Genomic DNA, 27,744 nt, shown 5'->3' with positions numbered 1-27,744 from the left:
GCGCGGCGCCGCTCTCTGGACGGCGTGGGGAGTTGGCAGAAGGACTTGCGGCGGGTCCGCTTCGGCCGGCGCTGTGGCCTGGTCTACCCCAGCGGCTGACTGAGCGCTCAGTGCGGCACCATGGGGAAGCGGGACAATAGGGTGGTGAGTACCCGGTGGGGAAAGCAATGCGGCGGCGCGAGGCACGGCGGCAGGAGAGCGGGACCCCTCGCTGTTCCTGGCTGGGCCTGAGAGTCAGCGGCGGTGCTCGGACCTCGAGCCAGGAGACCCAGCTCCCCCTCCCCGCTCCGGCCCCAGACGCGCGTGCGCCGCGCACGAAGTTGGCGCCTTCGGCTCCCCCACTCTCTTTCCTCTTCTCTCTAGTCTCTCTTTTCTCTACACCCCGTCAACCGTGCCGCACCCTTTGGCAGTGCTCTCTGGCATCCTTCCCTTCCGCACTCGGGCCAGCAGTGCCCAGTTTCTAGAGCCCTGGCGTCCCCTGTACCCTCCTGTAAATAAGTCCGAAGTCTGAGGCCCGTGGAGGTGCCGGGACTCTCCCCCTACGCACCGCGACCGGGATCGCGCACCCAGGTGGGACGGAGGCCATGGACGTGGTCCCTCCACCCGGGGGCCTGCAGGGCGCCCAGTTCTATCAGGAGTCGGGCTCGCATTTGAGAACCAGGATCAAAGCATTTGGCTTCGGGCCCCAGTGCCCAGCACTGCCTGGCACCTAGTAGGCTCTGTAAAGGAACGAATGGCCTGGTAATGTTGACTCTGGAGTCAGGCCCAGACTGGAATGTCAGTTCTGGTCCCTCGGGAGTTGGGGGACCTAGGATAAGTTGCTTTTCTTCTTTGAGCCTCAGTTTCTTCATCTGTAAGAGGGGATCAGTGTTGCCCATAACTTTGCAGAATAGTTGAGAGTGCAAAAGGCAAGGTGGCCGGGCGAGTGCTTGGCATGAAGGTTATTCTAGTAAATGAGATCAAAGAGATGCAGAAGTAACTAATTGCAGAAAGAGTAAGAAATATCTGTAAGTAAGAAATTCGAGGTTCTGAGGGCATTTTGACAGGCAGAGATGGGAGGAAGGCATTCTAGGTGGCTACTAGCTTGGTGTGGACAGCCCAGGTTATGAATCAGATTGAATGGGCAGTAAACAGAAGGGATTAGCAGTAAGCTTAGGTTTCAGCCTTACATTTCCCAGGCTTGGCTATGATAGAGTTTTAAACCACTGAGCAGCAAAATGAAAAAAATAAATGCCATTGAAGCTAATGTACTAAATTTAATGAACTAGCTTTTCAAAAATTAAACGATTATTTCCTTTGCGGTTAGGGAGTGGGGGGAGATGGGGCGAGGTACTAAAAGAGCTTCACTTTTATGAAATATTTCCTGTCTTCATAATCAAAGATGTCTAGGAACCACAGTGGTGAACTTTGATTACAAGGTTGAGGAATGTTCTTTTCTCTTGCTTTCCTGGCTGTAAGTCAGACCTTGTGGTATTCTGATTCTCATAGAGTTGAAATGGTGTTCTCCTGGAGCATCCTTAGGCTTAAGGCGTTAAGAGTGTTTGGGTTCTTTAATGACCTTAGGCCTTAAATGCTTAGAAATTACCGGACCTTGGGTACAGTTTTCATGCAGAGGCCTAAGATGTTTTGTTTTACTGGCAAAAGGTGTTGGTTTACATATACTTTTAAAGCATTTGAAAAAGTTTCCAAATTAGTTTCATTTACTAGAGCATTGTGGTAATTCTGAGCTCTACTTATTACTTGGTATGTTGTCTTGGCCCATGGTGGTTCTGGTAACATTTTATATGCACTTCAAAGGTTGTGGAAAGGAAAACAGGAAATTAAGAGGTAGAAGACAGAGATCTTCTAATTCAGTCTCCTCATTGCAATGGAGGAGGAGATGGAACTGTTTAAACTGGGACAAAAAAAAACCTTGGGTCATCTGATAACTTAGTTTACTATTTCATAACTCTTGATTTTAAGTACAATGAACATGTGCCTCTGAAAATAATGGCTTTTTTTTTTCTTTTTACATTGATGATAAAAATCATGGTTTTAGAGATGACAGAATTGCTTTCTAAAATGCCATAAATTTCAGGTTGAAGTTTTTGTAAAAATAGGCTTTACTTTTTAGAGCTGTTTTGGTCTCAAGGCAAAATTGAGCAGAAAGTACAGGAGTTCCCATATGCTCCCTGCCCATAGACATGCTCAGCTTTCCCTACTTTCAACTCCCACACCTGAGGGGAACATTTGTTACAGTCAATGAGCCTACATTGACACATCATTTTCACCTGAAGTCCTTAGTTTACATTAGGGCTCACTCTTGGTATTGTACGTTCTTGAACAGCTTTTATTTTTTTTTCACTGAACATTTTAATTCTTGAGATTTGTAAAGGGCTCTTTAATTCGTGATGGCCACCCTTTGTGCCCATTGTTTTCCAGAAGTTTCCTTCGTGTTCTTTTCTGTTACTAAAACAGATGTATCCTCTAGATAAAAATAGGTAATCAAAGTAACAAATGAAATTCTGCACATTTTGTCCTTAGCAGTTTCACTGCATTGCTCTTTTCCTAGCTTCCCACTTATATATTCCCTTGAGCTCAATTTGCCATCCTAAGTTTCAAAGACAAATTGTTTTCTGTTACCCAAACTCAGGCAGCAGTTTGGAGCCACAGACAGTTCTAGTTACATATGAGTGTGAGTGTTTGCTTTAAAAGGGCATAGTATTTAAAGTGATTAAGTCATAGGCATCTTAAGAAATTGCAGTTTCTTTATTTTGATTGATGCCCAGCCACCCACCGCCTAATGTTAGAGCATTATTTTTCACACTTACACATAATAAGTGAAAGAGCTTTACCTTTGTGAAATACTTTTTTTGTTTTTAAAACCTTTCTGTTGTGCATAGTAAAAGGAGCACTGTTGCTTAGTAATTATGAGCACAGACTTTTGCAAGGAGCTTGTAAGATGCGCTTCATAAATATTGCTATTATAATTGAAATAAATAATGGAGATATTTAGAGTGGTTGAATTTTTCTCATTTTGTTTACTATTAAGATTATGGCAGTGTTTGCATGTAGTATTTTTATTTTTGTTTTATAAAGGTAATGAGTTATTTTTAAATTTTTTCTCCAGTGTATGAAATTATGAAAGTAGACGTCTTCCTTTACATTTTGGTGCACATGCATCAAAAACTTTTTTAAAAATTTATAGCTATTTATTAAAATGGTATTTTTTTTTTTTTCAACTTGCTTTTGCTTTTCACCTGAGAAATTTTGGACATCTTCTTTTTAATGGCTACATAATATTTCCTTTTGGGAATATAATGTATTAAATGAATCTCAAATTGACGGCTATTTGGGTATTTTCAGTTTTTCCTATTTTAGTGGTAACAGTTTTAACATCCTTGTATATATTTACAACTTTGAAAATAAAGTTTTTACAGTTTTAAACTTAAAATATTTTACTATTAAGTACTGCTAAAATTATGACATGATACCAAAGAAATGAGAAGGTGATAGATATTATAGTTTTTAAAGTAATGATCTTAGCTTGCACATTGTGCTTGCTTTTGGTTATGATGATTGTCAGTGTCATTGGTTGGGCCATCAACTGCTCTGTTGTGGCCTCTGTTGGTTGTCATTTCCACATGAACTGATTGAAATTCTCAGTAGAGACAGCTGAATGAAATATTTGAGGGCATAACATTTGATATAAAAAATAGGACTTTATGCCTCGGTCTTAAACGTTGCATTTGATATCCACATGTAACCCTGATTCTGTCAACATCTCTGACCTTAGGAGCTCTAGCATTCATTCCTGCTAGTAAGAAAATTATATTAAAGGTTTAACTTTTTCATCTCAAGTAAGTAGGTGGTATCCAATTGAATGGAAGTAGTTCTCGGTATGTGTTGTTTATAGTGGTTTTATATTGTTTATTCTGCCAGAGTAATCTAGAAATATATAACATATTTGTTATGAAGGTGGGCAATTTTGTCATCTTTAAAGATATTGTTAAATAAAATGCAACAGATGCATTGTACCCTTTCACTTCTTTTCAAATGTTAGGTATTAGGTTTAAAATCAACCTTGGTAATAGTCATTTTCAACCAAAATTCTTTTTATTTATAAAGTAGAAGAGTTTTTATAAATGTTGACTTGAATTAAATTTGGAAAGCTGAATCATAGGGTCAAGAGGTTGAGACTGAATTAAAGACCAGATTTTGTATGTTCTAATGTGAATTCTATTTAATAAAGCAACACCTCTTTGCTAGACACTGTCATTAACAAAGAAATATTCTGCTTTATTTTGTCTCAGTGTATTTTGGGGGAAAGTGTCTAAAAATGTGTTTTACTGCTATAGTAAGTGTAGTATACAGAGCATAATATAATTTCTGTGGTTTTTTATTGTTCAAAAATATGTATAACATAAAGTTCACCATTTTAAGTGTATAGTTAAGTGACATTAAGTACATTCACAATGTTGTACAACTATCACCACTATCCATTTCCAGAACTTTTTCATCATCTCATACAAGAAGCTCTGTACCCATTACACAATAACTCCCAGCCCCTGGTAAACTCTATTTTCTGTCTCTGTGAATTTACTTATTCTAGGTACCCCAAATAAGTTGAATCATACAATATTTGTCCTTTGGTGTCTGCCTTATTTCACTTAGTATGTTTCCAAGGTTCATCTGTGTTGGAGCATGTGTCAGAATTTCACTCTTTTCTAAGGCCGAATAATATTCCATTGTATGTATATATCACATTTTGTTTATCCATTCTTCCATAGATGGACATTTGGGTTGTTTCCACCTTTTGGCTGTTGTGAATAATGCTGCTATGAACATGGGTGTACACATATCTGTTTGAGCCCCTGCTTTCAATTCTTTTTCAATCCTACTTAGAGGTGGAGTTTCTGTTTAACTTTTTGAGGAATCATCAAGCTTTTCCAAAACAGCTGCACCATTTTTTATTCTCACCTGCAATGCTTAACTGTTCCAGTTTCTTCACATCCTTGACAACACTTGTTATTTTCTGTTTTTGATAGTAGCCATTCTAACTAGGGTGAGGTGGCATCTCGTTGTTTTGATTTGCATTTCCCTAATGACTAGTGACATTGAGTTTCTTTTCATGTGCATATTAAGACATTTGTACATCTTCTTTGGAGGAATGTCTAAGTCCTTAGCACATTTTTGAATTGGGTTGTTTGGGGGTTTTGTTGTTGAGTTGTAGGATTTCTTTATGCATTCTGGATATTAACCCTTGTCAGATACATGATTTGCAAATATTTTCTTCCATTCTGTGGATTGTCTTTTCCGTCTTTTGATAATGTTCTTTGATGAACAAATGTTTTTAATTTTGATGAAGTCTTGTTTATCTATTTTTTCTTTTGTTGCCTTGCATGATTTAATTTTTGATGTTAACAATTCGAGTATAAAATTGCTCTCAGCATGGCACAGTATTTCCTGAGGTAGAAGATATAGTAGAATAAGCAGTGAATTTAGAGTTAGGTCTTCTTTAACTTCTTTGGAATCGAGTTTCTTCATTTACCATTGTGCATAATATTATTACCCTCTGAGCTTTATTGGGCTTCAGGAGAAAGCACTATAAAGCCATCTTAGAGTAAGAGAGGGGTGTCATTATTATTTTCATCAAATCTCTGGTAAAAACACACTTTCTGTGAAATAGCAGTATTACTTATCTCCCAAAGTTATGAGGCTTAATAGAGCATTAAATCTACTTTTTGTAGTGAAAAGTTGGTTAGTCAGATTGTTCATGCTTAGTTGGACATAGTATGCATTTATAATAAAGATTGCTTTATGAGTATACAAAAGTACTTTTGTGTTTTCAGTGGTTATTTTAATGGAGTTAAATTTTTGTTTTTTCCTCAAGGCCTATATGAACCCAATAGCAATGGCCAGATCAAGGGGTCCAGTCCAGTCTTCAGGTCCAACGATCCAAGATTATCTGAATCGACCAAGGCCTACCTGGTATTTGTGAAACAAATTTACCTATATATAAGGTTTTCATAAATTTTTTAAAGGTTATTTTTACAACTTTTATTGATTGCCAAGCAGTTGCAAGATACATAATTTTTTGAAGTGGTATTTGATATGTGCTTTGCTTTGAATGTATAAAACACATGCATGACTGTAAAGCAAACATTTGAGAACCCCCCACCCAATATAGCTAAAGCGCTGCCAGAGAATCTTTTATACCAAGCACATCTTTATGTCTTAAAAGAGACCTTAACCTTGAAGTGTTCTAAGCTATTTAAAATGGTAGGTTTGAATAATTTCGCCCTTCTTCGGGGTGTAACTAGGTGTTGAGAAAGATGACTTTAGACCTTGTTTCTAGTTTTATCTGCTGGCTTTTCAAAGAGTTAGGATTTCCCATTGTAAAAGTTTTGTTTTAAATTTTTTGTTTGTTTTGCCCTTGTTGAGTGGCTCTGATTTTTTGTAAATAAAGTATCATAGCACTTACATTATTGTTTTTTTAGTATGTCTTATTATTAAATACCCATACTCCTGAGGTAACATAAGGCAAGCTTCAGAGTTGTTAACTTTGGACTCCTTCTAAGGGCCCCTGATAGCTGGGCAACTATAGTTGAAAGTTGTATTTACATACAACAGGGAATCTTTCCTTTGGGTTAAATAGGAAGTAAGCAGTGTCTGCCTCTTAGAATGTTCTTGAGTGCTATTGTTTATTGTTGCAGCATACCAAAAAATAAATCATCTCAAAACAAAGTATATTTTATCTTTAAAACTGGGGAGACGGGATGAATTTTAAAGGGGAAGTGCCTAAGCTAGTGGATTACATGTATGGTCAGAGGTCCCCAAGACAACCCTCAGGTTGGGTAATTGCTAGAAGGACTCATAGATAGTCGTACTCGTGGGCAAGATTTATTATAATGAAAGGATACCAGCCATAGTCAGCGAAGGAAAAAAGCGCGTGGGTTGAAGTCCAGGGGAGACGGGACGCAGGCTTCCAAGGCTGCTTCTGTGGAGTCATACAGGATGGATTTCATTTCCTTAGCAATGAGTTGTGATAACACATGTGAGGTGTTGCCAACCAGTGTGATTCAGTGTGTCCAGCTTTTTTAATGGCGACTGATCAGCCTCTGCCTGTCAGGTGCCAAAATTCCAGGCTTCCAGAAGGAATGAAGGTGTTCATATAAACTCTATTATTTGTGTAGACAGGCACAGTAAGCCACTCTTATCGGGGTGGGGGGAACCAAAATCTAAGTTCCCAGATACCAGCCAGGGCTACTCTTCTTAAAAGCAGGTACGTTGTAAAATGGGTGATTTAGTAATAAATAGACTATAGTAATTCAGTCATATAGATCTTAACTCACCCTAACACTGAAACTACTAGCTTTGTGACCTTAGGCAGATTTTCTTCCCTTCCTCAAGCTTCAGCTTCTTTATCTCTAAAATGGGGGTAATAATACTACCTTTTCTCACAGGATTGTTGTGAGGATTAAAGGAAGATGTATTTAGAACAGTGCCTATTGTATGGAAGCGCTCAAATGTTTGGTGTGTTAGTTCTTATAATCTGTGTTTAGAAGGGAAGTGACTAGTGTTATCTGATAGGCTTTATTATGATAATTGATTTACAAGGACTTGAACAAAGAAATTTAAAATGTAGCAGCACTGGAACTAGAATGGATGTTTATTAGGATATTAAGAAAAATTTATTTATGAACTTTTTGTTGCCTTGTTTGTAAGCATCCATCTCGAATTTGAATTGCTTGAAAACTTACTTGTACATTCTATTTTTTTAAGGGAAGAAGTGAAAGAACAACTAGAAAAGAAAAAGAAAGGCTCCAAGGCATTGGCTGAATTTGAAGAAAAAATGAATGAGGTTTGTAAATTGTGCCTTTAAAAAAAATAATCTTTTTTCTTATAATAAAAAAAATGAAATCATTTTTTTTTTTTTTAATAAACCAAGAGTTTGGGCCTACCTCTTTAGGTTAAGGGTGCTCTGTATTGTAGAAGTGTTTTTGTTATATTGAATACGGTTTGTGTATGTTTGATTTCTTAAGAAAAGAAATAGAGAAAAGCCATCTTACAGTAATTTAAATCATCTTAAGTTTTCTAAATGTTAGGTTCTTCCCTTCACTCCCCTTATTCCCAGGCCCCCATCTTACCCTGGGATTTCCATGGTGATGTTTGCTTGTTTTGATTACAAACATATATGTAGTATTTCAGCCACAGTATAGATTAATTCAACTTTTACTGTCTGGAAAGAGAATCTCACCACCGTTGTTAAAAAGAAAAAAGTTCTCAGCCTCAGTAATAATACCTACTCTTCCTTTCAATATACAGTAAAGAACTCCCACGTCATAATATCCTTTTTGAAAGGAGCTCGTAGAGGCTCCTTTGGTGACAGGGTAAAGGATTCTGGCACCTGCAGTATCTTTTGACTGTAATTAGAGGCTGCGATGAGAGCGAAGTAGTAGAGGATGGAAGGAAGAAAGTAGTGGCTGTCTCTATATGTTTAGGTGTATTAGAAGGGGATAGGTAGCCTCTGATGTGTTTATAACTTTTCTGCAGAACTGGAAGAAAGAACTAGAAAAACACAGGGAGAAATTATTAAGTGGAAGTGAGAGCTCATCCAGAAAAAGACAGGTAATGCCATTTTTAGTTTATTGCTATTCTTAATCTCAGAGTTGGGTTTTCATAATAATGCTGTGTACTACTATTAGATACATTTGAAAACACCACCTTATTTAGATTTGTACTTGTATTTGTTTGCTTTTAGAGAAAGAAAAAAGAAAAGAAGAAATCTGGTAGGGTGAGCAAAAGTTTTCCATTTTTCTAAATGTTATAATCAAGAGCCTACAAAAAAAGTAAGAATAATTGATATAACCTGTACGCTAACTCTAGATAAGTCAAGGAGGTCCTTTGGTGGTTACGGGTGGTTTTGTTCTATTAGTGATAATAAAAGAGAGGTGCCAACCTCCTTATAACCTAGTTACTCCTTCATTACTATTAAAGAGGGAAAATTGACTACTGTTGCTACATCTGTTGTTACCTTGTGTGTGTGTATGTCTGTGTATGTGAGGGAATGTGAGATTTGACATTTTAGTACTTAAGTCATGAATATGGTATCTGTTTCTCAGACACTAGATTAATTTTGTTAAGTATTTGAGAGACTTAGTAAAAGAAAAAAATTCCTGCATCTCACAAGCTTTAATTGTTTTGTGCTTGGTCAAGTATTCATCTTCTTCATCAAGCTCTGATTCTTCCAGCAGTTCTTCAGATTCTGAAGATGAGGTAATGTTTGCCTGTAATGATTCATGAAATAATATCTCTGATATCTTTAATGACAAGTGGAAACCCATTATGAAATATCTGTTCAAAATGTTTACTTCCAGTTTTTGATTAATCATCCATAACTGAGAGCGCTGATATGAATAAATAACTAGGTATTTAAATATTGGTAAATGTGTTTTTTAGATTCCTAAATTTGTCTTGTTCATTTAAAAATATTAGTAGAAGAAATGGATTTAAAAATCAAAAATTCTATTTTAGCTAAGAATTACATGTGACTCATCACTTAACATTTTTTAATAAAACAAAGTGATGTAAGTTACATTTTAAATATTAATTATTAAGTAAAACATATTTACAAGCTGGTCCTTTCATTAAGTTTTGTTCATTGATAAAGTTTTGATGTTAATGAAATGCAACGATTATATTTTTGAAACAGAAAGCAAATATTTCTGAAATGTTTTATGTAGGATAAGAGACAAGGAAAAAGGAAAAAGAAAAAGAAGAGCCGTTCACATAAATCTTCTGAAAGTTCCATGTCAGAAACTGAATCAGACAGTAAGGTAAAATCATTTAAATGAGCAATATTTTGGATAGCAGACATTTAATTAGGTTCTTCTTTTAGTTCTTCCTGTCTTAAATTGCTCTCAGTTTAGAAATGTGATACTGTTTTTGTACTTTGATGCTCTGTGTCACTTAATTGATGTACTTAATATTGTACATAGGGCATTTAATTGTTCTCTAAGTACTTTGATATATAGGTCTCCACGTCTCAACATTTTTATGACAGCTTTATGATAAAGCATGGCAGACATTATTTTTCCCATCTACATAAAAAATTTGTAGTGCAGATGAAAACATCTTGCTTAAATTCATACGGATAGTATTAGAATTGGAAGTTGAATCTATCTTCTAATATCTGATCCAGTGTCCTTTTTACTGTACTGTACCTAAATCTGTTCTGTACTATCCAGAATTGTCAGATGCAATTAACTCTCAAACATTAGTGGTCATAAGAAATACATGCAGGTTATAATAAAAATGTGGATTCCTGGGCCCTGTCTCCAGAGTCTGATTTAGTGAGTCCGATTAGGATCAGAAGTCTACATTTTAAACAAATGGTCCCTGTGATTCTGATGCAGTGCTGTCCATGGGCCACAATTTGACGAGCACTGTCCTGGGGTCCCAGGAGAACAAAGCAACTATTGATATATGGTTTTATGGCAGATATCTACTTGCCCTACTGAGACTTCTTTTGATAAAATGCCTGGCTATATAAAGTATTCAGTAGATGTTGGTTTTGTTTTTTAAAGCCAAAGAGCCAGTCTAATGATACTGATAGCTAACGTTTATAGAATGCCTGCTATAGATTGAGCCCAGTTCTAAACACTTGACTTGTTAACTCAGTCCTCTCAACACCCCTATGAAGTAGTTTTTTGTATATCCCACTTTATGGATAAGGAAGGCTCAGAGGTTAACAGCTAGCACTGAGGGATTCAAAAGTAGAAATTCTTGCTTCCCCACTTTATAAGGAAGAGTAGGGAAATCAGATTGATGTCTGAGCATGGTGTGAATTACAACTTCAGTGCATATGATCACTACAGGTAAAAATAAGCAATAGCATAAAGTCTTATTTTAAAATAAACCCTGTGGTTATACAGATAACGTCCGTTGTTTTAGGTGTACAGAGATTTGATATACAGCCAGATAAATGAAGTCTCATTTCCTCATAAGCACATATATACACAACCTGTATTTCTCCCGTATTTTCAGAATAAAATTCTGGAAGTAAACTTTTTTCAGTCATAGAGTAAATCATTTTTTTGGTATCTTTGTTCCTTCTGTCATAGTGCTGTATCTTTCACATTTAAGATTGATATATATATATTTTTTTATTTGTTTAGGATAGTTTAAAAAAGAAAAAGAAGTCAAAGGATGCAACTGAGAAAGAAAAGGTAATTTATACTTTACAATGCCTTAAGATACTTCATTTACTTCAAGAATTGCTTCAAAAAATTAACATTAAAGCATTCCCCTTTTTACCTTAAAAGATTTCTTTTGCTTATTGGGTTCGTTATTGAAGGTAAAAGATCAGAAGAAGCTTCCTGCAGAGAATTTGAATTTGTATAGATAAATGTATTATCTCAGTTTCAAATTCAAAATAATGAAGATTTTAAACATTTCCTTTGTTTCCTCAAGTCATTTTAAAGAAGGTCCTTTTAATGAAAGAACATGGACTTCTGTTTCAAATTGAGTGTACCATAGCTAAATTTGAAAACTTTTTTCTACTGTAAATAGATGTTTTATCTTCATTTATAGCTTATCTATACTTAATGCTTAATTTATCCCTACCTAAGTTTCTGGTTTATATTTTTAGATCTTTCTGATTATTAAAAATAAAAGCCTAAAGAAAGCAACTACTAATAAAAGGAAAATAAAGACCAGTGTCACTGTATTTTATTCAGTCTTTTTGTATCATTTCTTAAAAATTGAGGTGAAATTCACATAATATGCTATTAACCGTCTTTAAATTACAGTTTGGTGGTATTTAGTGTATGTACAGTGTTGGGCGTTGTTCACCTCTGTAGTTTCAAAATTTTTTCATCATTCCATTGAAAACAACCCATAGTCATTAAGTAATCAGTTTCCTTCTTCCCTCCCCACTCCCAATCTCGTGATAGCCTCTAATCTGCTTTATGTCTCTATGGATTTGTGTATTCTCGATATATCATATAAAGGCAGTCATACTATATGTGACCTTTTGTGACTGGCTTCTTTCACTTAGTATAATGTTTTCGAGGTTCATTCAAGTTGTAGCATGTATCAGTACTTCATTCCTTTTTATGAATGCATATAATATTCCATTGTATGTATATACCACAGTTTGTTTATCCATTCATTCATCGATGGACATTTGAGTTGTTTGTACCTTTTGGCTAATGTGAATAATGCTGCTTTAAATATGCATGTTTCTGTATGGACGTATATTTTCATTTCTCTGGGGTATATACCTAGAAGTGTTTTTTTTTTTTTTAAATCAGTTTGCAAATAAAAATCCATTAACACACTAAAAAAAGAAACCATATTGACATAGTTGGTTTAATTAATTCCAAGGATTCAAGGATAAGAAATTTATTAATATAACTTGCCATATTAACTGGTCAAAGGAAAGAAACCGTGTGATTATTTTAATAGTTGCCAATAGGGTGTGATATAATTTCAACAGAACTTCCTGATTTTTCAAAACCGTTATAAAATAAGAATAATTGGTTACTTTCATGTTTTAAAAAAATTGTAAAGCTAAAAACTGGCAATTTACAGACGTGAAATACTATAACAACTGCACTGTGATTTTTGAAGTAATTCGAGATATACAAAGTATAGAGTAATATACACATATATAAAAAATAACCCATATGCATACCAACTAGAGTTAACAGATGGTTTAAATTTTGTCATATTTGCTTCAGGTCTTGTTTTATGGGGGAAAAAAAAAAGTCCCAGGCACTTTCTCCTTCCTTAGAGACAGCTGTTTCTGAAATTACTGTACCTCCTTCCCATCCATATTTATACACTTTTATTAACATAAGTATGTGTTCAGAAATAACAGAGTATTTTGTATTTTTAGAAGGGTGTAACCATGTTTCCTCTGAAGCTTGTTTTTTTCTCTCAAAATTAGTGTTGACATTTATCCTTGTTGATACTCTCAAGTTTGTTTCTTTTGCTTACAATATTCCATTATTTTAACTCACCACAATTTGTATCTCCATTCTCCTGTTTGTGGACATCTAGGTTATTTTCATTCTTCAGTAATGCAAACAGTGCTGCAATGGCTATTTGTTATCCATTTCTCCTTTTCCTTAAGTTGTCATTAATTTTCTGAGGTATACCTGGGAGTATAACTTCTAGGTCCTAGGATATACATACGTTTCACTTGTCTACATTTTGCTTACCAAAGTGCTTGTTATTAACTTACATTCCTACTAGTAATGTATGACAGTACCCTTGTTCCTCATACATACTTGTCACACTGTGAGACCTCCCTTTTTGCCAGTTCAGTGTGTAGAGATGTTTGAGCCCCTTTATTTGTTCATTAGCCGTTCAGATTTCATTTTCTGTGAATTGCCTATTCATGGTCTTTGCCCATTTTTCTGTTTGATTGTTATTAATCTTTCTGATTCAGAGGAGTTATATACTTTGGATGCTAATCTTTCAGACAGGTAGTTAACATCTTTTGGTCTATGGCTTCTGTTAATCCTGTTTAGGGTGTCTGTTATAATCTTAACATGGTTTTAATTTTCAGTTATATGTATCAGTCATTAGTTTTATTTTATTTATTTATTTATTTATTTTAATTTATTTATGTTTGGATGCTTTGGGTCTTCGTTGCTGCGTGTGGGCCTCTCCCTAGTTGCAGTGAGTGGGGGCTACTCTTCGTTGTGGTGCACGGGCTTCTCATTGCGGCGGCCTCTCCCGCTGCGGAGCACGGGCTCTAGGCGCGTGGGCTCAGTAGTTGTGGCTCGCAGGCTCCAGAGCACAGGCTCAGTAGCTGTGGCACACCGGTTCAGCTGCTCCGCGGCATGTGGGATCCTCCCGGACCAGGGCTCGAACCCGTGTCCCCTGCACTGGCAGGTGGATTCCCAACCACTGCGCCACCAGGGAAGCCCCAGTCATTAGTTTTAGCTCCATTTTTATTTTAAATTGTTCTGAAAGTGCTAGGCAATGGAATACCTAATTAGAAAATATAGTGGAAGAAAATATTTCATTTATGATAGTAACAAAAAACATATAAGAAAATCTTAAAGAAGTGAGCAGGACTTATTTGAAGAAAACTATACAGATCTATTCAGAAACGTGAAAATTTAATAAACGTTCCTGGGTATGACTTGCCCTGCTAGAAGTTAAAACATTTTTCATATGCTTTGATGAAAACAATGTTGTATGATCCAGGAATAGAAAAACAATGGAACAGTGTAGAGTCCAGGTAAAAATTTGTAAGTATTTGTGGAATTTAATATATGATAGAGGTGGCATTTCTTGGACCAAAATGACTAGCCATTTGGAAAATATAAAGTTGAGCACGCCTTAAGGCCAAATAAATTCCAGATAAGTGAAAATTTTAAATGTATGAAAAAGCAACTAGAGAAAGACATGAGTGAGAATAACATTGGGATGGGAAAGGCCTTTACCTCAAATCTCATGAACTTTTGACCACGTAATTCAAATTCTGAATGGCAAAAAAGACATATAGGTTATAAAAAATAAGCTATGAACAAAGTATAAATATAATGAACAGACTAAGAAATACTACTAGGAATACATAAGACAAAAACTTGATCTTCAGTAATTAAGGGAAAGAGAATACCTCACATACACATAAAAATAGGTAAAATACATGTTGAGGCAATTTTTAAAGAAAATATGAACTATATTCTAATAATCTGAGATTGATATGGCTGATAAAAGAATCTGATGAAGAGGCTTTTTGGTGAAGTGTGATTCATAAATGAATGAAATAAGAAACAATTTTGAGGGTTATGGGAGAGAGTGAGAAAATCATTTGGATGAAAGCTGCTTTGGTCTTTGATTGAGTCATTATTGTTAGATAAAGATTTTGCCCTCACGTACCCTTTACTATATTTCAACTTTGTTTTTAATAGTGAGGAACTCATATGCCTGCCCTCCAGAAGGAGATGGGTTAAGTAAATTGTGGTATCTACTTTCAGTGGTATATACTTTCAGTGAATGTTAAAGGCAGCCAGAAATGATGGTGTAGTTGACATGGAAAGATACTGTTGGGTGAGAAGAGTGGGTTCCGAACAAGTATTTATGTAAAATTGTACATACACGGAGATGTTTCCCAAAATCCCTGTAGTGGGATTTTGGTGAATTTTCTTAAAATGAACATTTATAATTTCTACCAAAATAATAAAGCTGTTTGCAGAAACAAATCACCTGTAATCTACCACATATATCATCACTGTTAATTTCTTTTCTTCATTTTTAAATTTATTTATTTTATTTTATTTTTTGGCTGCGTTGGGTCTTCGTTGCTGCACGCAGGCTTTTCTCTGGTTGCGGCGAGCGGGGGCTACTCTTCGTTGTGGTGGACAGGCTTCTCATTGTGGTGGCTTCTCTTGTTGGGAGCACGGACTCTAGGTGCACGGGCTTCAGTAGTTGTGGCACACGGGCTCAGTAGCTGTGGCTCGTGGGCTCTAGAGTGCAGGCTCAGTAGCTGTGGCACATGGGCTTAGTTACTCCGCAGCACGTAGGATCTTCCCGGACCAGGGCTCGAACCCGTGTCCCCTGCATTGGCAGGCAGATCCTCAACCACTGCGCCACCAGGGAAATTCCCAGAATGTTTTATTTCTTAAAAAATGTTTTATTTCTTAAAATACGTATTTAAGCCCCTAAGTACTCCTCCCCAGAATTACACATTTTCTCATCATTAAATACTTAGAGATTAAGTTTTGTTTGTTTTGTTTTTTAATGTGAATTTAATACTTTAAATGCACTAAGGGAACTACCGTGCAGAGACCTTTTTAGGCCATCACAAATAATTACCCATTGATTTTCTTTTCTGTAGCACTAGGCCTGTCTGATCCAACCCAGGGTAGAAACAAAAAGAGTTAAACTGCACAGGACCCAAATCTTATACCATATGTTTTCCTTAACTCTTTAAAACTTCATCATGTATAATTAAAGAAAATAAGGAGGATATTGCATCTAAATGGATGTATAGGTATTTCTTTTCAAGTTATTTAATAAAAGCATTGCTTTATTGGAATTAAAAACTGATTCCTGATAATTGTCACCAATTTTAGACGTTTCTAAAATGAAAATGGGTAATTTTTGTGATAATTGGGAAAATTCTTAAATAGAACTTAAAAACGTAAAATTCGTGTGGCATAGTATTATATCTGAGTCGGCATACATGTATTTATTTTTCATAGGACATTAAAGGACTCAGCAAAAAAAGAAAGATGTATCCTGAAGATAAACCTTTATCATCTGAGTCCCTGTCAGAATCAGATTATACTGAGGAGGTAAGTCTATAATCAAATCCATTTTCTTTACTTTAAAATATTTAGTTATTTGATTTAATAAATATGAATTAGTAAAAAGAATTTTCATAAGATATTTGATTTACTCACTTTTCAAATATGTAAAAGAGATGCCAGATATTTGATTTACTCACTTTTCAAATATGTAAAAGAGATGCCATTTCAGAATAAGTTTTGTATTTTTACAGAAGATAGTTATATGGCTTTTATTTTGATAATCATATTCCCAGATACCTTTCCAATCTGAGATCTTTTATTTTTACCCTTCTAGTGTTTTCTTTTTACTACCATTTTGATGACATGAAAGATATTGTGTAGCATGTACCATATTAAAACCCAAGCATTCCCTTGTTTTTGTTTGGCGCTCCTCTTTAGGGAGTAGAAAGGTGATAAGGTGGAGCAGAAATGTTGATGTGACCTCAGTTTTCCTATCCATAAAATGAGGGAGTAGAATTAGGTCATCTGTACAGTCCTTTTCAGCTCTAATATCCCTGTCTTAGATTTTGTATTCTCTTGGAATTAGAGTCCATTCTTAGTTAATTTTAGGTTTATAAGTTATCTTTGAAGTATTTCTCTGCTTGGACTTGATTTCCTCATTTGTAAAATAGGACCTCTTGTCCCCATTTGTAGCAATATTTTGTAATACTCCTTTAATGAAGTTTGTAGCTAATATAGGCTACCTATACACATTTTTATATTAGTATCCTCTAAAGAAATAAAAACGAATACAAGAGAATAATATATAATTTTATAAAATTATATTTCGATGCAGAAGTACTTGAGCCTAATAACACTAGAAGACATAAAATATTAAGCTGTGACAAAATTCACGCTGTAGCAGGTACGTTGACCTATGCCCTTCAAAAGCCATACAATAGCATTGTCACCAATGACATTTTCCAAAATGGTGGACAATTCCCAGTAAAGCTCTGAATGAAACAAAATACAGTCTTCCCTCTATTTATGTGATATAGCTGTTCTGGAACATTCACTGTACTGTCATCCTTCGATATCTGCAGGGAATTTGTTCCAGGACCCCTGGGGATACCAAAGTTCACAGGTGCTCAAGTCTCTTACATAAAATGGCGTAGTATTTGCATCTAACCTATGCACATCCTCCCATACACTTTAAATTATCTCTAGAGTACATCTAATACCGAATACAATGTAAATGCTCTATAAATAGTTGCTGGCGTGTGACAGAGTCAAGTTTTGCTTTTTGAAACTTTCTGCAATTTTTTTTTCCCCAAATATTTTTGATCCGTGGTTGGTTGAATCCATGAGCGCTGAACCCACGGATATGGAGGGCCGACTGTATCTTAAAACCCAGTACAAAATACTCTGTGTTCATATTGTAATAAACTTAGATTTTATATTATAATTGGGTCCATTATATGAATGTCAAGCAGGCTATTCTAAAGTTATTTCCGGGCTCCTTACATTGCCTGACGGCACTCCCTGTCCTGGCCCCACCCCCTCAGTCACTGAGATGACAAAAATAGCCACCAGAAACGATGATTGCATTCTCTAAGCTCTTTCTGGAGACAGCTACCGCTCCTATTGAAAGTTAATAGTCTTTAATGCTTCTGTGTTCTATTCCTTCAGTCTACTTTAGTTTATTTGTGCTATTGTTAGTTACATTTTCATGTATTTAACATATAGTAACCTAGCAGATAAACCAAACAATTCAATATTTCGGCAATTTTTGTGCTTTAGTATTATGTTGTATTAATTATGTTTGTCTTAATATAAAATATGTTACATTTGGATTTAACATTAATACACATCAGCTTTAGCAACTTTGAATTTAATGTAAATCCAGTGTATCACACTTTAAAATATTGAAATAAAATGTTAATGGGGTAATAATTGTTACTTGAAAAGATTTTTATCAGTTCATTGATACTGAGTACACTATATATATAAAGCCACCATTTGTTAAACACCATAGGTAAGAGGAACACCTACTGTATTCCAGGCATTCCCCCTTGAGGGTGGATATTACCTACATTTTACAAAGACGATGAAACTGAGGGTAATACATAGCAGAGGTAGGATTCAGAACTTGGTCTGTTTTATTTCAGAGCCCATGTTTTTTATGTACTGTACCTCACTGCTGTTTTTAGGTGCTGAAAGAAAATCTAAGAGAAGCCCTCTAGAGATTTAAAATTTTAATTTTCTTTCCTTTAAATGTTTTTCATTGAATCCTCATTGTGATATAATAGAGGTTTGAGGTACAGCAAGGCATTTAAAATGTTATTTGATTGTCAAAAAAAGTTTTTTTACATAAAGGTATATTAGTGAATGAAAAAAAATGCCTTGGGTATAAGTTACATATTTATCTTCTGTTCTCCACAAAAATTTTAATTTTGTAGATACGAGCAAAAAAGAAGAAAAGCAGTGAAGAACGAGAAAAAACAACAGCAAGTATCACTTATGTTTTTACATGACAACAGTATAGCTGTTTTTGTTTAATATAAAATTAGTCATTGTAAAGCATGATTGCACTTACTAGAACTAAATAAATATTTATTGGGAAAGGTGTGGTGTTCAGCAGCTTCACTTAATGGGTTGGAGAAAATTAAGTTGACTCAGAAGAAAGGAAGCATATCCTGGTAGCAGACATCTCTGTTTCAATTTCAGTATTTTACTGTTAGAAATGTAAGCTTAAACTGTTGTTTGACTTTCTTAAGCTGTAACAGGAAGTATGAGAGTAAAGTATGGTGATTCCCTCCATCTTCGATAGTAGATACTCCCAGATCTGCCAGACCTGGTAATAATAGAAAAAGGCTCATGAAGCACACACTGCAATGAAAAATAAGCAGGAATGCGACAACATAAATGATTCACTAATAAAGATGATTCTTTCAATCATTTCTAAAGCCAGCTGTGCTATTATGCAGGTTGAGAAGTAGAGGAGAATAGGAAAGTGGAAGTGGTATCCAATGAGAAGCAGACCAACCTAGAGAAAGTCTGTAACAAATTATCAAGAAGAAATGCAGATCATATCAGCACAGTAATTTAGGAGCACCCACATAAGTGTGGGCTATGGCCTTTGAAGGCATTTTCTTAGTGAGGAGGAGAAGAAAAATGAAAACAGCATCCTTTGTAGGTTTGAGAGTAACTACCCCTTCCCAGAATGTCCCTGGCTTTTAAAATGAGGGTCCTTCTCTGAGAAGGTTCACCTGATAATGTGTGATTCAGAAATAACATTTTATATGCTTCAAGACCAAGGAGACATTTAAGAGACTTTTTTCCTGAGTGGGAAAATAATTTGGGTGAAGACTGCATCTTTGGTTCAGATTATTAAGACATAAAGTTAATTTTGGATAATTCTAATTTATATTTGCATACTTTACTGTTTCATGCATTCAGCTAGCATGTATTTATTAAGCTTCTCTATGCAGGCACTGTTCTGTCTTGGTAGAGCTGTTATAATGGAGTACGAGGTAGATAAGAGTGTGACAAATGAGAGGCTGACTCAGGGAGAGAAAGCCTCTTTGAGGACATAAAATTAAGCTGAAATCTGATTTACAAAAAAGAGCTAACCATTCGAAGATGAAAGATAGAATATCCTAGACAGAGAGAAGAGCTCAGAACCTATGGTGGGAGTGAGCTTGATATGTTTGAAGAAGTGAAAAAAGGTAGGCTTGGCTTACACATAGTAGATAAAGAGGATAGCATATAATGAGGTCGGGAAATAAGCAGAGGCCATATCACAGAGCACACTATTTGGGTTTTAATCAAAGCAAACAGGTGACCTAAATCAACTTTACATTTTAAAAATATTTTGGCAGAAGTGATGACTGGACCTAAATGAGGAATGCTGTTGTTTGTATTACAGTGGTAGTGATGGAGATGGACTGGCATGATGGATTTGAGATATGTTTTGGCCTTAGGTGGTAGGACTTGCTTGGTGCTTCAGGGGTGGAGAGTGGAATTAAAGAGTAGAGTCAAAGATAGTTTAGATTGTTTGGCTTAAACAAAATGATGAATTAGTGGTGCCATTCACTAAGATGGTTGAGAAAGGATTTGGAGGGAAAAATTAAGCATTTTTAATAACTAGCATGGTAGAGCTAGTAATAAGGCACTTGCAGTCTTGAGTTTAGAGCATAGGACTGGATATAAAGATTTGGTCTGTTAAGTGGTATTTAAAGCATGTTACTGGGAGAGCATGTGGAAAAGAAGGGAAGGAAGCCCGCAAAGGTTGAGCAGAGGAAGAAGAGCCAGCAAACAAGGTCTTTGTGATAGAAGGAAAGCAGCAGAGTGAGGTGTCATGGAAGCCAGGAAGAAAAGTGTTTTAAGAACAGAGTGGCCAGCTGTCCTTTTATGAAAAAGTAACCTGTACCCAAAACTTACTTTTAAAAGCCCAGATATAAGATTTTTGACTCTCTAAAAGTCCCTGCGTACCTGGGCTCATAATGAAAAGAACAGTGAAAGTTTGTTAGAGTCACAAAGTGGTAGGGGCCTTAGGGAAGGCGGGGGGTGGAAAGTTCCAATAGATAAGGAGATGGAGAGGAAGTTTTATTTTTGCCACCCTTATATGGCTCTTGCCTTTTCTTTTTACTTTCTTCTACTGAATATCAACAACTAGTATATTATTTGATACTATATTTCCACATATCTGTTTCTAAAAGTTCTGCCTTCTCTTTTACATCAGAAAGTCAGGAGAGTCAGGGTTCAGCAGAATTCTAGCTTCCTTTGTCTAGTCACAGTATGACTACTTTTACTAGGCTTCAGTGGCATTTTCCTCTAAAAACCAAGCGTCCATTTTTCTAAGCTGAATATACTTTTCAACTGTACATCAGTATTTTGTACCAGATAGTTGTTAACTTAATAATTAAAGTAGCGCTACCAGTCTAAGCAGTACCTAGTACCTGTTCCTATTTACTTAAAAGTAGCAGGTTTAATGTATTTGTTCTTTAAAAGCTATCATTTTACAAACAATTGTGTTTTGCTGTGGTATGACGATTCCTTTGCAGTAACTAAAATTATTTCACCTTTAAAATTTTTATTTATTTATTTATTTATAGCTGTGTTGGGTCTTCGTTTCTGTTCAAGGGCTTTCTCTAGTTGCGGCAAGTGGGGGCCACTTCTCATCGCGGTGCGCGGGCCTCCCACCGTTGCGGCCTCCCCTGTTGCAGAGCACAGGCTCCAGACACGCAGGCTCAGTAGTTGTGGCTCACGGGCCCAGCCGCTCCGCGGCATGTGGGATCCTCCCAGACCAGGGCTCGAACCCGTGTCCCCTGCATTAGCAGGCAGATTCTCAACCACTGTGCCACCAGGGAAGCCCCTTCACCTTTAAAAATTAGATAACATGAAGTATAACAGTTGATACCATAATTCAGTTGAATTTATTTTCTACAAGAAATTTTGTTAGAAGCTACATTAATGTGCTACTGACTTAGAGTTTTCCTTATCTTTTGAAAATTGACAAGCACTCTCTTAGTCCTCATACAATATTATTGAGACTTTTCGAGAAATGTTTTTAGTAGCTTACTTGTTTGTGTGGATTGTTAGAAATAACTATACATAGTAGCTTAGAAGTACCATGGTGAAGTTGTTGTTTTTAATTTGCGTATTTTCATGTAGCTATGTCTAACATGGAACTATCTTTTCAGGAAAAAACAAAAAAGAAAAAGAAGCATAAGAAACACAGTAAGAAGAAGAAAAAGAAGGCTGCTAGTTCAAGTCCTGACTCACCATAACATTAAGAAGAATCAGGATTCACTTATAAAGAAAGTGCAATGTCTAAGGAAATTTCAACTGTGAAAATTATGACATATTTACTAAAATGCATGAATTTTCTTGTTTTTAGAATTATTCCTGGACTATCAGTAGCCACTCAGATGCCGCTGTGTGAAAGGGCCATAACTGTTGCCTGCTGCTTGAACATCTGTTTTTTTCTCTTCCAGTGCTTAATAACTTGGAGATAACACACCGCAGTCATACTAGTGGTTAAGATATTTGGGAATAAAGTTAATATTTTTGACTAGGAGTATCTAATGATAAATCAACAGAAACTGAATCTGGATACATCATTAAGATGTAATCAGAGATGACGAGATGACTCTAGTTAACATTTTTGAAGTAGGGATTACGTTGATGTTTCAAAATCCTTACTCTGTAGATAAGCGTATTTTAATTTTTTCCCCTTGTATACTTTTGTTTACCTGGGGAAGGAGCTTTTAGGGGTGGGGGTGGGGTTTGATATCACTTCAGCTAGCAGAATAGCGTGCCTTTATCCTCACACATCTTATTTTTGTGGACACAGTAGCCATGCTTCATGGGGAGGTCAGGGCCGGGTATGGCAGTCTTGCCCTTTACTGAGCTTAGTGACATCCTTGGACTCTGTCGTATGCTACTTTGAGTGAACCAGAGAAATAGCCTTTTGCAGCATGAGAATGCCCCAAAAGCTCTGGGATTTACCTCCACTTCAATAATACTGAATGTTTTTTAGCATTAGAATGTGTTATAACATTTGAACTAATTTTGACTACACTTTGGCTTTGAAAAGGAATCATTTCAAATGACACTGGTACTTTTTGAACTTGATAGCTAAAGATTCTAAAATGCATGTTTTATACTGTTAGGTTTTAACCAGTCAGGAAAATTTTATGTAATCAGTGATAGTTCCTTTATTTTTTGTATGAGTTTTGTTTAGGCTGTAATGTTTAGCTTTTTATTAACTCCTTATTCTTGCTATTATAAATTCCTTACTGTGTTTAACAGCATACTTGCCAAGATATTTAGCATGTAAAAAGCAGGTTTTTTACTTCTTTTTTTTTAACAGCTTCATATTGAAGCTGAGACTTAACCATAAATAAGTTGAGTGACAGGCCTGGTATGCTGTGTCTTGTTACACAAAACTATTCCCAGAATCTTAGTAAATATAACGTTTTAAAGGTTTGTCTTTGTATATTCACAATGGATTATGACAAGTTAAATTTAAGTGAGAATTACGTATTTGCTTTTCCTGTGTCATATTTTACTAAGATTTTGTGCCTCATGTCTCCTGCTGAATTGTTTACTAGTAATGTTAAAAAGAATTGATAAATCATTTTCACTTTACATTTTTATATAATCAGGTAACATGAAATATAATTTGATGTACAATTTTGCGTGTTACAGAGGGTGTGCTAATTATAGTGGTATATGCACAAAACATTTTGGCATGACAAGCTGAATAAATAGCTATTTTACTTAAAAATAGCTGTGTTCTTATCAGCTCCCTTTGAGTCGCAAGTTTTAAAGATTAAGGAACACTACCAGGTGTTAAGTGCTAGGTGGATAAGTCATGTCCCCAAGTTTTTAGCCATAAAATATAATACATTTTTTGGTAAATTTTCCTAAATTTTATGCTTAAAGCTTCATAATCTTTCCTAATAAAAGAAATCTATAAGCTCTTGAGTACACAGCAAGTTTGGGAGACATTTTTTATCCAAAAAGAAGTTTCTCGGAATTGTTCGTGAAAATGCTAAAAGATAAGGTTATCAGGTTATCTGTTGATCAGTTTTTCCATGACATAAAAGTGTACCTTTGCAGACTGGTCCAGTATATGATGATTATGTCCCATTGGAAGCAGCAGTTCATTTTATTAAACTGGAAAAGAAGGTGATTTGGCAAAAATTGTATTCTTTCCAGGTTGTGTTGACTGCCTGAGAAACACCTTTTTCATCATTATTCTTGTGGTAGCCTTAACAGTTTTCTAATAAGGTATACAAAGAAAATTTGACCAGGTGATATTATGTGCAAGTTAATAACATCTCTTTCTCCACCAAACCACCCTTTTACTTGAATAATTATATACTAATTTTATAAACACAAAGCATGTTATTTGGATAATGATGCCAGGGTAACTGCAACAAAATTGATGAATGTCTGAGTAGAAAAATTGTATTTATACCTGCTGCTACCTTTTTCTGGTTGTTTTGGATTCCTTGGGTTGCCCTTAGTATATTTAGGTATTTTAAATACCCTAAGAGTGTCTTGAATTTATTTTATCCAGAGTATAGATTCGTATTCCTCCAGTCAAGATGTGTTAAAAGCCTATTTCCTAATTTTCTTTAATTTTACAGAGAACAATAGACTAGCCACTAAGAACAGTTACTAAAACTTGTCAGTTTTCAACTTAAAATCTATGAACGTTTGGTATTTCCTTAAACGTTTGGGGAAACTTTGTTTTGTTTTTTCCCAGTTGTATTTGCCTTATTTTAAAATTTGTTCTTATGTGTTATTTAAAATTTAGTAAGAATACAGTGTCCTAAATTCTAAAAATCATTTTAGTACTTTTTTTTTTGCCTTGCCACAGTGAAGGCCAACAGACGTACACAAGAAGATGTTTGTTCTTTATACCAGGATTTGACAATGGATATGAGAACAGTTGCCATCTTGGCCAGCTTTGGCATAATCATACCATGTTTTCCTAACCAGTCAGTCAGATATGTTGGAGGGGTAAAAGTGAGGGGTTTTACGTTTCTCTAGAAGCTCCCAGATTGAGGCCTCTGTTTGCTTATTATGAGAACGTGCTTGGTTAGAGTTTTCAAAGGAGATTATTATAACCTTTGAAGGAGCTCTTTGTAGCCTGGGAAGTTATTTTATTTCCACTTAAAGAATCAGGTCTTTATAGTCTTTACTTAGTTATTATGTGTTCATCCGTAAACATTTTCAACTCTAGAATTTGTGCTCAAGAAATATAAGTGGCAATAATATAAAATACCACTTTAAGTGGTGTGTAACCCCAAAGAAGAGATAAATGTTGGAATTGCTGTAATATTTCAGATCACATCATTAATGAAATCACTGCTGTTACACTGAGTGGTAACAATCATTGTTGCATATTTTTCCAATTACTTGAGAACCTTCAGTGTTTGGTTGCTGGAATGTTGCCATGGTCACGTTCTGTGCTGGGTATGGAGTGGTGCACTGTGGAGTCAGTGGCAACCCAGGACGCCCAGGCTTGGAACTAGGCTATCTGAGACGTCTGCATTGTGTTGAAGCCACACTTGACATGGACCAGAAGATTCTGAAGAAACTGGTGGAATCCCATCAGTAATACTGTCAAGAGCTGTAAGTACTGACCAGATATCCAACACTGCCTGAACACATCATTCAATCAAACAGAAACGTTGGTAGACATACTAGTTGGATATTAACGAGTGCTTTGTAACCCCAGAAGTAGGGTTGCTCTATTTTCTATCTAATATTTTGGCCATTTAAAAAGAATAGCAAGTGAATGATTATCCCTGCACTTATACTGAAAATGTTTTAATCATCAGGTGTCCTAAAATATATTGCATACGTGGGAAGACTAGCTTGAGAATTTACATGACATCATAAATGCTAAAGGATTATCAGCCAACCAAGTACTGATTTTATTAATGGTCTGAAATTTAACCAGAGATTTCAAAGTATAAAGGTGTACTTTGACAACTTCCCTGAGTTCTCTGGCACAAAAGCCATAGAGGCAGATGATTGCTGTACTTCACAGTCCTGATAGAGATATGTAAGATACTTTAAATGTTGAAGAAATATCATGGTGCTTTTGCACATGCCAAGTGTTTATTAAAACTAAGCTAATTTAACAGATTTTTTTAGGATTCCTTGCCCTGCCCGACCTTAAAAAGTAATCTTGTGAATTTTTGTTTCTCAAGCATGGCCACGAGCAATCCTGACGGATAATTCTAAGAATTTGTTTTTATACTTTAAGGAAATTACTTTTATTTCAGCCGGCTTTACAGCCTCGTTATTGGGTGCTTCCATTTTCCATTGTGTGACCTTGGCAGGGTAGTCACCACCTTGTCTGAGAATCTCATTGTGGACATAATTCAGTTTTTTCTTTTCTCAGTTGGATTTTAAATGATCTAAGCTCCTCAAGCACTTCTGGGTCCTGTTTTCCCATCCTGCTGTTATACTACCCTTTAAAATCCATCCAGCAGATTTAGACAATATTGAATATAGTAAGAAATGCCTGCTGTCATGTGCTACTTTCTTAACAGCCTGAGTTTTATAACATTCAAAAGGAAATTTTGCATGCTTTAAAAATCTGACTCCTCTCCCCATCCTAATGAAATTATTTTTAGCAGTGTCTGCTACCCATATGTGTGTTTAATACCGTTATTTGTTATTTGAAAGCAGTTTCTGAAATAGTCTGTAGATATAAGTATGTAATACTTGATCAGACCCATATCCCTTATAGTCTTCTACAAAGAAGATAACTTATAGCTGTTTGAAAAAAGGAATAAGTTGCATTCCTTTCTTTTTCCAAAGTTTTTGACACTTACTGATTCTTAAGTTATTGTTGAAAGTTCAGGCGCTAAATACCGAAACATAGCTATTCACCAGTATAGCCAGATGACTAGATTTCTAACAGCTGATGTTTATTGAGCTCTTCATTGGCAAGACAGTGCAAAATGGTTTATGTTCATCATCTTTATTCTCAGAACAAACCCAGTGAGGTAGGGGATGTTATCCATGTTTTCAGGTGAGGAAACCTCATCTTAGATTGTTTGTCTAAAGTTAACAGTTAGTGGACTTTTCTCGTTGAGGCCAAGCTAGTCTGATGCAGAGTCTGCACTCAGTCTTTATTTTTCAAATTAATCCTACTGATCAGCATTATAGTCCCTCATGGTCTTTCTGTACAGTGCTTTCACATAGTAAGGGGACAATTAAAATTTGTTCAAATCAGTTTAGTTCTTGAGTCCTTCCAGTTGAGACCAGGATAGACACTGGTCCTCTCATGACTAGAATTTGGTTATTAATGGGTAGGAGAGGGAAGGACTAAAAAGCTAGTGCTGCCTTGACCTTCTCAAGAAGAGACTGTCTTTATTTCTCTTGGTGTACAACGTTCTAATAATTGCTCTATGTGGCAGAAAGTTGAAGTGATTTTTCCTGGGCTTTGCTTTAGAGCTTCTTGTTAGTCCCTCATGTGCCACATGGCCTCTTTCAGTCCAAGCCACTACCATTGCATACTCTCCTCTCAGATCCTCAGCCGGTTTATCCTCAGTCCAGTAGCTACATTTGACTATTTAAATGTAAATTAAAATTAGGTAGAACTTAAAATCCAGTTTTGGTCACACAAGCCATTTTTCAGGGCTTAGCAGCCACATGTGGGTTGTGGCTACCAAATTGGACAGCACAGATACAGAATATTTCCATCACCTCAGAAAGTTCTATTAGACATTGCTGCTCTGGAGTCATGCAAATAAATCTATTTCCTTTTCCAAATAATAGCCCTAATCTGGTGGGAGAGGCAGATTCTGAACCTCAGGGTATAGTACATGGCTTCATGGTGTGTGTAACCTGTGTGTTCTCATAGGGCCCCATGCTTAGTTTAGTGCTCTGCTAACACTGACTTAATTTTTTTAATAAGGGGCCTGCATTTTCATTTTGCATTGGGCCCACAAATTCTGTAGTTGACACTGGC

General features: G+C 35.9%; 1 protein-coding gene across 5 annotated transcripts; it reads left to right on the top strand.

Moving 5' to 3' along the window:
• Positions 1–29: 29 nt before the first annotated feature.
• Positions 30–23,050, top strand: FAM133B (family with sequence similarity 133 member B). Of its 5 annotated transcripts, none has more exons than XM_059932778.1 (12): positions 30–144; positions 5,873–5,970; positions 7,765–7,843; positions 8,536–8,610; positions 8,744–8,776; positions 9,199–9,258; positions 9,726–9,818; positions 11,160–11,210; positions 16,209–16,301; positions 18,298–18,370; positions 18,695–18,742; positions 21,941–22,028. In XM_059932778.1, the coding sequence occupies exons 1-11, from the start codon at positions 121–123 to the stop codon at positions 18,721–18,723; spliced, it is 708 nt and encodes a 235-aa protein (XP_059788761.1). In that variant the 5' UTR covers positions 30–120; the 3' UTR covers positions 18,724–18,742; positions 21,941–22,028. The 5 variants fall into 5 exon arrangements, with proteins under 5 accessions (XP_059788761.1, XP_059788758.1, XP_059788757.1 ...); XM_059932775.1 differs by having other exon boundaries at positions 18,271–18,370; XM_059932774.1 differs by lacking the exon at positions 18,298–18,370 and having other exon boundaries at positions 21,941–23,050.
• The last annotated feature ends 4,694 nt before the right edge of the window (positions 23,051–27,744 follow it).

This window comes from Balaenoptera ricei, chromosome 9 (assembly GCF_028023285.1).
Source record: "Balaenoptera ricei isolate mBalRic1 chromosome 9, mBalRic1.hap2, whole genome shotgun sequence".
Lineage (NCBI taxonomy): Eukaryota > Metazoa > Chordata > Mammalia > Artiodactyla > Balaenopteridae > Balaenoptera > Balaenoptera ricei.
The sequence above is the reverse complement of the archived record's forward strand: the minus strand, read 5'-3'. Positions and strand labels throughout refer to the sequence as shown.

Coding starts and splice junctions, on each gene's coding strand:
- FAM133B (XM_059932774.1), top strand. CDS start 121: ATGGGGAAGCGGGACAATAGGGTG. Junction 7,844..8,535: donor TTGAAGAAAAAATGAATGAG/GTTTGTAAATTG, acceptor ACTTTTCTGCAG/AACTGGAAGAAAGAACTAGA. Junction 8,777..9,198: donor AAAAGAAGAAATCTGGTAGG/GTGAGCAAAAGT, acceptor TGCTTGGTCAAG/TATTCATCTTCTTCATCAAG.